At 48.3% G+C, this 10235-nt stretch overlaps 1 protein-coding gene across 1 annotated transcript; it reads right to left on the reverse strand.

Annotated features, from left to right (window-relative positions):
* Nucleotides 1-323: 323 nt before the first annotated feature.
* On the reverse strand, nucleotides 324-7467 carry LOC119948788 (olfactory receptor 2G3-like). The gene is made up of 3 exons (XM_038770279.1): nucleotides 7392-7467; nucleotides 7057-7331; nucleotides 324-1091 (listed from the first exon to the last, which is right to left on the reverse strand). Exons 1-3 carry the CDS (start codon nucleotides 7465-7467, stop codon nucleotides 324-326), a joined length of 1119 nt encoding a protein of 372 aa, XP_038626207.1.
* Between the last annotated feature and the right edge of the window lie 2768 nt (nucleotides 7468-10235).

Genomic DNA, 10235 nt, shown 5'->3' on the forward strand with positions numbered 1-10235 from the left:
CTGTAAACCCCGTGTGGGACCTGCTTATCTTGTACCTAATCCAGCGCTTAGTTCAGTGCTAGGCACATGGTAAGTGCTTAACGAATACCATACTTATTCTCATTATCTGATTTTTGCCCAGAAATCCATTTTCCTTCGGTGGAGAGTTGTCAGGTTTAGCTGCTACCTTTCCCGCCCTTCTCCAGAACTCTAGAACAATTTGATTCAAGATGTTAGCCCTTTTCTGAACTATGATCTTTTCCCAGAATCCTCCTCACCGCCCCCTTCACAACCTTGTTCCTCAGGGTGAAGATGAGTGGGTTGACGGTGGGGGTGACCACGGTTTAGAAGAGGGTCAGAAACTTGTCCAAAGTCCCAGAGAAGGAGTTGTTGGGCCAGATGCAGACCACCGTGATGGACACGTTGAAGAGAGTAACCACCAGAAGGTGGGATCCACAGGAGTCCAGGGCCTTCCTCCAGACCCGGGGCGACTTGATCCTCAGCATGGCTCGGGCGATGGACCCACAGGAGACTGTGATCAGGCTCAAGGGCAGGAGAATCATCACCAAAGTGCCCACAAAAAGCTGGATCTCATTGACCCAGACGTCTGCACATGCCAGCTTGAGCATAGCAGGCATCTCGCAGAGGAAGAGGGTAAGTTGCGGGTGTCCACAGCCGGGCAGGCAGAAGATGACAGTGTCCTGAATCACGGTGTCCCTCACCTCGCTCAGCCAGACTAAGCCCACCAGGGCCCGGAAGAGTCGTGGGTGCATGACGGTGGTGTAGTAAAGGGGTAGGCAGAAGGCAGCATGACGGTCCAAGGCCATGACGGCCAGAAGAACGCGCTCCGTCGACCCCAGGGCCAGGGAGACATAGAGCTGGACCACACAACCGACCACGGTGATGGCCTTGAAGGGGCCCCGGAGGTTCCACAGAAGCTGGGGGACTATGCTGGTGGTGAAGCAGAGGTCCACGAGGGAAAGGTGAAACAGGAAGAAGTACATGGCAGTATGGAGACGGAGATCCAGTCGTGTCACCAAAATGATGGCGGTGTTGCCCACCAGGGTTAGGACGTAGAAGATCAAGACAACCACGAAGAGGATCTTCTCTAACTAGTGCTGAACAGAGAAACCCACCAAGACAAAGTCCTCTCCAGAAATGTCATTCGACATCATCCTTATCCTTGTAGGAAAAGCGAGGGAGGCAAGGAGAGAGAGAGGATGAGAGAAAGAGGGAGAGGGGAAGAGAGGAAGGAGGAGAGAAAAAGTAAGAGAGTGAGGGAGAGAAAAAAGAATGAGGGAGGCAGGGAGGCAGAGAAGAAGGGAGAAAAGAGAAAAAGGGAGTGGGAAAGAAAGAAATGATGGAAAAATGAGAGAGGGAGAGTGAGGGAAAAAGAGAGGAAGAGAAAAAAGTGGGAGAGAGTGAGAGAAAGAGTGCAAGGGACAGAGAGGAAAAGGAGTGAGTGAGAGAAAGTGTGAGGAGAGAAAAAGCAAGAGAAAAAGTGAGGGAAGGAGAGCACGAGGGAGAGAAAAGGTAAGACAGACAGAGAAAGGGAAAAAGATCATGGGGGGAGAAAAAGCGAGAAAGCAAGGGACAGTGAAAGGGAAAGAAAAAGAAAGAGGGAGGAAACCGAAGGAGTGGGAGAAAAGGGAACAAGAGTGAGAGTGAGAGGAAGAGAAAAATAAGAAAGTGAGGGGAAAAGCAGAAAGGAGAGAAAAGAAAGAGAGAGAATGAGGGAAAGCAAGTAAGAGGGAGAAAAGGTATGAGAGAGACTGACGGGGGGAAAATCAAGAGGGAGTAAGAGAGAGCATAAGGGAGAGAAAACGCTGGACAGAGTGAGACGGTGAAAACAGTGTGAGAGAGCAAGAGAGGGAAAAACAAGAGAGGGAGAGAGCAAGGGAATAGAGAGGGACAGGGAAATAAAAATTGGGAGTAAGGGGAACAGAGGGAGAAAAAAGTGCAAGAAATAATAAGAGGGAGAGAAAAACGAGAGGTATACCGTGAGAGAAAAAAATAGCAAGAGGATGAGAGAAAAAAATGAATGAGAGGATGAGGAAAAGAGAGGGAAGGAAAAAAACGTATGAAGGAGTGAAAGGGAGAGAAAAATAGGAGAGAGCAAGTGAGAAAGAGAACCAGAGAAAAAGCAAGTCAGTAGTAGTCGTAGTAGTAGTAATGATAACAATAATAATAACCGTATTTGCTAAGTGCTTATTACGTGCCAAGCACTAAGCGCTGGGGTAGATGCAAGGTAATCAGTTTGTCCAACATGCGGCTCACAGTCTTAAACCCCGTTTCACAGATGAAGTAACAGAGGCACAGAGAAGTTAACTGACTTGCCCAAGGTCACCCAGCAGTAGCATTGATCGACCACCCTGGCCAGTTTCAGTGACACTCTGAAGTAGGAGGAATGGTATTTATTTCACTCTTATTATGTGCAAAGCACTGTACTAAGGTCTGGGAGTGAAATAGATTGGGTCCTTCGTTCTCAAGGAGCTCCGATTATAAGATAACACTAGTAATAATGGTATTTGTTAAGCACTCACTATGTGCCAAGCACTGTTCTAAGCGCTGGCGAAGTTACAAGGTAATCAGGCTGTCCCACGTGGGGCTCACAGTCTTAATCCCCATTTTACAGATGAGGTAACCGAGGCACAGAGAAATTAAGTGACTTGCCCAAAGTCATACATCTGATAAGTGGTGGAGCCGGGATTAGAACCCATGATCTCTGACTCCCAAGCCCGGGCCACGCTGCTGTCCTGGGTCCCCTTCTGGACACCTCGGCTCTAGAGAAAGGTGGAAGGACCTGGAGAGGGGCGAGAAAAGGGGAGGAAATGTGATCCACTGAAGAAGCCTGAAGTTCTTGGAATAACCTACCCTGGAGTGGATAATGTTCCAAGGGTTCTTCTCAGCTCAGAAAAGGAAGGGTTTTCATTTTGCCTACTCTTGAGCCAGGACAAGAGTCAGTAGCTGACCCTGAAACAGAAGGGATTGAGGATACATTCCTAGAAGGAATTTCTGGGCGTGTAACACTGAAAAAGGAGAAGTAGGATATGGACTCTGCATCCCAACAGGTTCTAGCAGAAGTAGAGAGAAACTCGATTTTCCGTCTATTTTTCTAGCACGTTCCCTTTCTGTCCCTCCTTCTCATCCTCCTCTGTTCTCTTCCACATTCTCTGGGGACCAATGTGTCTATCCAGTCTGTTATATTGTACTCTCCCAAGCACTTAATACAGTGCTCTTTACACAGTAAGTGCTCATAAATACAACTGATGGATTAGCTCTAGCTCGTTCGCTCATTCATTCATTCGGTCGTATTTATTGAGCGTTTTCTGTTTGCAGAGTACTGTACTAAGATCTTGGAAAGTACAATTCGGCCACAGATGGAGACAATCCCTACCCAACAACGAGCTCACAGTCTAGAAGGGGGGAGACAGTGGAAAGAGCCCAGGCTTTGGAGTCGGAGGTCATGGGTTCATATCTCGGCTCCGCCAACTGTCGGCTGTATGACTTTGGGCAAGTCACTTAACTTATCTGGGCCTCGGTTACCTCATCTGTAAAATGGGGATGAAAACTGTAAGCCCCCCGTGGGACAACCTGATCACCTTGCAACCTCCCCAGCTCTTAGAACAGTGCTTTGCACATAGTAAGCGCTTGACAAATACCATTCTTATTATTATTACTGTTAAGTAGACAGCACTTGTGAAGTGCTTACTAAATGCCAAGCACTGTACTAAGCGCTGGGGTAGACAAACGATAATTAGGTCCCACATGAGGCTCACAGTCTAAGTAGGAATGAGAACAAATATTGAATTCCCATCTTGCAGATGAAGAAACGGGGGCACAGAGAAGTGGATTCATTCATTTATTCAATCGTATCTATTGAGCGCTTGCTGTATGCAGAGCACTGTACTAAGCGCTTGGGAAGTGCAAGTTGGCAACATATAGAGACGGTACCTACCCAACAAGTGGCTCACAGTCTAGAATTGGGAGACAGACAACAAAACAAAACATGTAGACAGGTGTCAAGTCGTCAAAACAAAGAGAATCAAAGCTAAATGTACATCATTACCAAAATAAATAGAATAGTAAATATGTACAAGTAAAATAAATAGAGTTATAAATCTGTACAAACCTATATACAGAAGCTGTGGGAAGCAGATGGACGTAGGGCGGGGGGGATGGGGAGGAGGAGAGGGAAAAGGGGGCTCAGTCTTTGAAGGCCTCAGAAACGCTCTGGGCGTGTTCCCCCCTTCCTCAAAAATCTCCAGTGGCTACCAGTCAACCTACGCATTAGGCAAAAACTCCTCACTCTTTCCATCACTTCGCCCCTTCCTACCTCAACTCCCTTCTCCCGGGGGTCGATGGCGGGACAGGCAAGAACGAGGCACAGTGAGGAGGTTAGCTGCAGAGGACCGGAGGGTGTGGGCTGGGCTGTAGAAGGAGAGAAGGGAGGTGAGGTAGGAGGGAGTGAGGTGATGGAGAGCCTTGAAGCCGAGAGTGAGGAGTTTTTGCCTGATACGTAGGTTGACTGGCAGCCACTGGAGAGTTTTGACGAGGGGAATAATATGCCCAAAGCATATCTGCACAAAGATGATCCGGGCAGCAGCGTGAAGTATAGATTGAAGTGGGGGGAGACAGGAGGATGGGAGATCAGAGAGGAGGCTTATGCAGTAATCCAGTCGGGATAGGATGAGAGATTGAACCAGCAGGTTAGCAGTTTGGATGGAGAGGAAAGGGCGGATCTTGGCGATGTTGTGGAGGTGAGACCGGCAGGTTTTGGTGACGGATTGGATGTGAGGGGTGAACGAGAGGGCAGAGTCAAGGATGACATCAAGGTTGCGGGCTTGTGAGACGGGAAGAATGGTAGTGCCTTCAACAGTGATGGGAAAGTCAGGGAGGGGGCAGGGTTTGGGAGGGAAGATAAGGAGTTCATTCTTGGACATATTGAGTTTTAGATGGCGGGCAGACATCCAGATGGAGATGTCCTGTAGGCAGGGGGAGACAAGAGCGTGAAGGGAGGGAGAGAGAGCAGGGCCAGAGATGTAGATTTGGGTGTCATCAGCGTAGAGATGATAGTTGAAGCCGTTGGAGCGAATGAGTTCACCAAGGGAGTGAGTGTAGGTAGAGAACTTAGGAGGACCGAGAACTGACCCTTGAGGAACCCCTACAGTAAGGGGATGGGAGGGGCACAAGGATTCTGCAAAAGAGACTGAGAATGAACGGCCGGAGAGATAAGAGGAGAACCAGGAGAGGACGGAGTCTGTGAAGTCAAGGTTGGATAGCGTGTTGAGGGGAAGGGGGTGGTTCATAGTGTCGAAGGCAGCTGAGAGGTCGAGGAGGAATAGGATAGGATAGGGATAGGATAGGATAGGAATAGTCTAGAGTAGGAGCCATTGGATTTGGCAAGAGGGAGGTCACTGGTGACCTTTTTGAGGGCGGTTTTGGTGCCGTGTAGGGGACGGAAGCCAGATTGGAGGGGATCAGAGAGAGTTGGCATTGGGGAATTCGAGGCAGCGGGTGTAAATAACTCTTTCTAAGAGTTTGGAAAGGAATGGTAGGAGGGAGAGAGGGCGATAACTAGAAGGGGAGGTGGGGTCAGGAGAAGGTTTTTTTAGAATGGGAGAGACGTGGGCACGTTTGAAGGCAGAGTGGAAGGAACCAGTGGGGAGTGAGCAGTTGAAGATGGAAGTTAAGGAGGGGAGGAACGAAGGGGCGAGAGATTTCATAAGATGAGAGGGAATGGGGTCTGAAGCACAGGTGGATGGAGTAGCACTTGAGAGGAGGGAGGAGATCTCATCTGAAGATACTGCTGGGAAGGATGGGATAGTAGCAGTGAGGGTTGAGGGCGGGGGGGTTGGAGAAATGGGAGGAGTGACTTTGGGGAGCTCAGACCTGATGGAGTTAGTTTTACTAATGAAGTAGGAGGCCAGATCGTTGGGGGTAATGGATGGAGGAGGGGGAGGAACAGGGGGCCTGACAAGGGAGTTAAATGTATGGAAGAGCTGATGAGGAAGATGGGCATGGGTGTCAATAAGGGAGAAGAAATAGTTTTGCCTGGCAAATGAGAGGGCAAAGTTAAGGCAGGAAAGGATAAACGTGAAGTTAACAAGGTTGGTTTGGTGCTTAGACTTTCGCCAGCAGCGTTCAGCAGCTCGAGCATAAGAGCAAAGGAGGCGGACAGTGGCAGTGATCCAAGGTTGTGTGTTAGTGGTACGAGAGCGGCGAAGGGAAAGGGGAGCAAGTGAGTTGAGTTGAGTAGGTAGGGTAGAGTTGATAGCAGTAATCTGGTCATCATGTTTTGGTTGAGAGGAAAGGGAGGCGAGGTGGGGTGTGAGGCGCTGAGAAAGACAGATGGGGTCGAGAAAGCAGAACTCTCTGTCAGGTAGTAATATAGATTTACAGGGGAGAGGAGTGTGAGTGAGGAGGCAGGTGAGAAGGTTATGATCAGAGAGAGGGATTTCAGAGTTGGTGAGGGTGGAGATAGTGCAGGGGTAGGAGAGCGGTAGGGTCGAGGGTGTGACCAAATTGGTGAGTGGGCGAGGTGGGGTGGAGCAGGAGATTGGCAGCGTCAAGGAGAGATAGAAGGCGGAGGCAGAAGAGTCACCAGGGATATCCATATGGATGTTGAAGTCTCCGACTGTTCCTACCAACAGTGCTGCATTGCCCCAAGTGCTTAATACAGTGCTCGCACAGTAAGTGCTCATTAAATACCATTGATACCGTTAAATGGAGTTTGTTTCAGGGTTCCACTAGTGAACTGTGGGTGATTACCATGTGGGACAGGGACTGTGTCCGACCTGACGAGTTTATATCTACCCCAGCACTTAGTTCAGTGCCTGGCAAATAGTAAGTGCTAAACAACTACCGTTAAAAAATTTGATAGTTTGATTGAGTGATCAATTGCCTTGGTGACGTGTTGCCTACATGATTTTTTCCTCAAAGTTACCCATCCCCAGGACGACCTTCATGCGTCCATATTTCTCAGACCTATCCTCTCACCCTCAGCACCCTCCTCAGGGCGGCCTTCATGTCCCAGTTCCTCAGGCTGTAGATGAAGGGGTTCAGAGCAGGGGGCACCACATTGTAGAACACGGATGACAGCAGGTCCAGCGTGGAGGAGGAGTCTGAGGACGGCTTGAAGTGGGCGACACTTCCTGTTGAGATGAATAAAATCACCATGTCGTGGTGGGGCTGGCAGGTGGAGAAAGCTATGGCTCGGCCCTCAGCGGATGGCATCGTCAGCACGGTCCGGAAGATGCGCACATACGAGACGACGATGGAGACGAGAGATGAGACCCTCAGAATGGCGGAGAAGGCCATGACTCCAATTTCCTGGAGGTTCCCACTGGGGCCTGAAAGTTCCATCATTTCGGGAGTGTCACAGAAGAAATGGCAGATCACGTTGGACCCGCCCAAGCTGATGGAGAAGGTGGCGGCCACGTGCATGGTGGTGCTCACGGTACCAACCAGCCAGGAGGCGGCGGCCATCTTCCCACAGGCCCCTCTGCTCATGATGACCTCGTAGCGCGGGGGGAGGCAGATGGCGGCGTAGCGGTAGTAGGACATCGCTGTGAGCAGGGCCACTTCGACACCCGCAAGGGTGATTACTAAGAAGGCTTGAGAGATGCAACCCGGGACAGAGATTTCTCTGCGAACGCTCAGGGAGTTGTGGATGGATTTGGGGATGATATCGGAGATGTAGCAGAGGACGAAGATGGACAGGTGCCTGAGAGAGAAGTATATGGGGGTGTGGAGGAGCCGGTCGAGGGGGGAAGCGGCGACGATGAGGAGATTCCCCGTCGGGGCCGCCAGGTAGATCAGGTGGAACAGCACGGCATGAACCAGCTGTAGCTCCCGGATCTCCGAGAATCCAGAAGGAGGAATCCCATGATCACCGTGTCGTTGGCCATTTCCTTCCTAGAGATGAGATGTCCCAGCTGTGTAGGAGAAGACCGTTTTAAAACATTATAAATGTGTGAAATCATCACACAGTAAACTCTTTGTAAATACCTTTACTACTATTCCTACCTTTGTCTGATGGGCAAGATCATGATGACAAATATTTGACTCTCCCAAGTGCTTAGTACAGTTCTCTGCAAATGGTCAGCACTCAATACATGCCACTGATTGATGACTTGATTAATCAATGGCTGCTTCAGCTTCTAGAATATAAACTCCTTGTGGACAAGGATAATGTCAACCAACTCTGTTGTACTATACTCTCCCTAGTGACCTCATCTGTAAATGGGGATGAAGACTGTGAGCCCCACGTGGGACAACCTGATTCCCATGTATCTACCCCAGAAACAGTGCCTGACACACTGTAAACGCTGAACAAATACCAACATTATTAATAATAATGATAATTATTATTAATATATTATATTAATTATTATATTAATACATTAATGATAATGATAACGATGGTATTTGTTCAGCGCTTACTATGTGCAAAGCACTGTTCTAAGCGCTGGGGAGTTTACAAGGTGATTAGGCTGTCCCAAGGTGGGGCTCACAGTTTTAATCCTCATTTTACAGATGAGGTAACTGAGGCACAGAGAAGTGAACTCACTTGCCCAAAGTCACACAGCTGACATTTGAAGGAGCCGGGATTTGAACCCATGACCTCTGACTCCAAAGCCCGTGCCCTTTCCACTGAGCCAACCTGCTATTATTATTATTATTATCATTATTATTAGTGCTTAGTACAGTACTCTGCACTTAGTAAGGTCTCAATAAATATGATTAATAGATAATTCGCGCTCAATAAATACCATTGATTGATCGACTGATTAATGACACATAGTCAGTTTGAGGTTACCCATTTTGTATTAGACGGTAAATACCATAGTAACAATGATATGCTCGATTTATCAGATTTGAATACTACTTGTGGTATTTGTTGAGCAACACTATGTTCCAAGCACTGGAATGGATAGTCCGATCATGGCTTAATGGAAAGAGTCTGAGCATGGCAGTTAGAGATCGTGAGTTCTAATCCCGGCTCTGCCATTTACCAGCTGTGTGACTCAGGGCAAGTCACTTAATTTCTCTGAACCTCAGTTACCTCATCTGTAAAATGGGGATTAAGACTGTGAGCCCCACGTGGACAACCTGATTACCTTGTATCTACCCCAGCGCTTAGAACAGTGCTTGGCACATAGTTAGTGTTTAATAAATACTATTATTATTATTATTATTATTATTATATCAGACACAGTTCCTGTCATACAAGGGGCTCATAGTCTAAGAGGAAGGAAAACAGATATTTCCCTGCTCATTTTACAGATGAGGAAACTGAGTCATAGAGAATTTAAGTGATATGTCCAGGATCACACAGCAGGCAAGTGACTCCCAGCCCTCTGCTCTATTCAATAGTGCACATCCTTTATCCCAACATCAATATCGATCAACCAGTGGTATTTATTGAGCGCTCACTGTGTGCTGTACTAAGCTGACCTATAGACAAATCATCCTTCTGCTTTCAGCATCATCTGCCCATCTTATGGTCGCTTCTGCATGTTAATTGTTAACTGCTTTCTGTGATGTCATCGTCTGCTTATTTTATTATTCCCACCGAATGTTAATTGCTAACGTCTCTCGATGATATCACCTGCATATTTTACTGCCATCTCATGTTAATTGTTAACTGCTGTCTGTGGTGTCATCATCTGCTTATTTTTTGCCATCACATGGTAGTTGTTATCTGCTCTCTGTGATATCAGCATCTGCCTATTTTATTATCACCATAGCATGTTAATTGTTAACTACCCTCTGTGATGTCATCACCTACTTATATCATTGCTACTTTGTTATTGCTACTGCATTTCAATTGTTAACCTCCCGCTGTGCTGTCATTTACCTTGCTGACCACAACATGAACTATCAATTCCCCTGCTCCCAACTGCCATTCCCATTCCTCACCTTCTGCTTCCCTTCTCCCACCCAGCTCTTTCCCTCCCTTTCCCCCCACCACCCCCTCTTCCCAGAATACTTCTATAACAGCGCCAACTCTCAACTCCTCCCTCCCAGCCCCCTCCCCCCCCCTCCTCCCCACCCGCACCCAATCCCAGTTCTCCTTTCTCATTGCCACCCTCTTCCCACTATCCCCACCCAGGCCCCCGCCAGCTCATCCCAATCCAAACCCTCCCCACCCCTCTCACACTTCCCCCTCCCTCCCCTCCCTCCACAGCTGCTGCCAAGTGTGGCCTTTGGAACCCCCGCTCCATTATAGGTAAGCTCCCTTTCATCCTGGA

This window comes from Tachyglossus aculeatus, chromosome X3 (genome assembly GCF_015852505.1).
Source record: "Tachyglossus aculeatus isolate mTacAcu1 chromosome X3, mTacAcu1.pri, whole genome shotgun sequence".
NCBI classification, from domain to species: domain Eukaryota; kingdom Metazoa; phylum Chordata; class Mammalia; order Monotremata; family Tachyglossidae; genus Tachyglossus; species Tachyglossus aculeatus.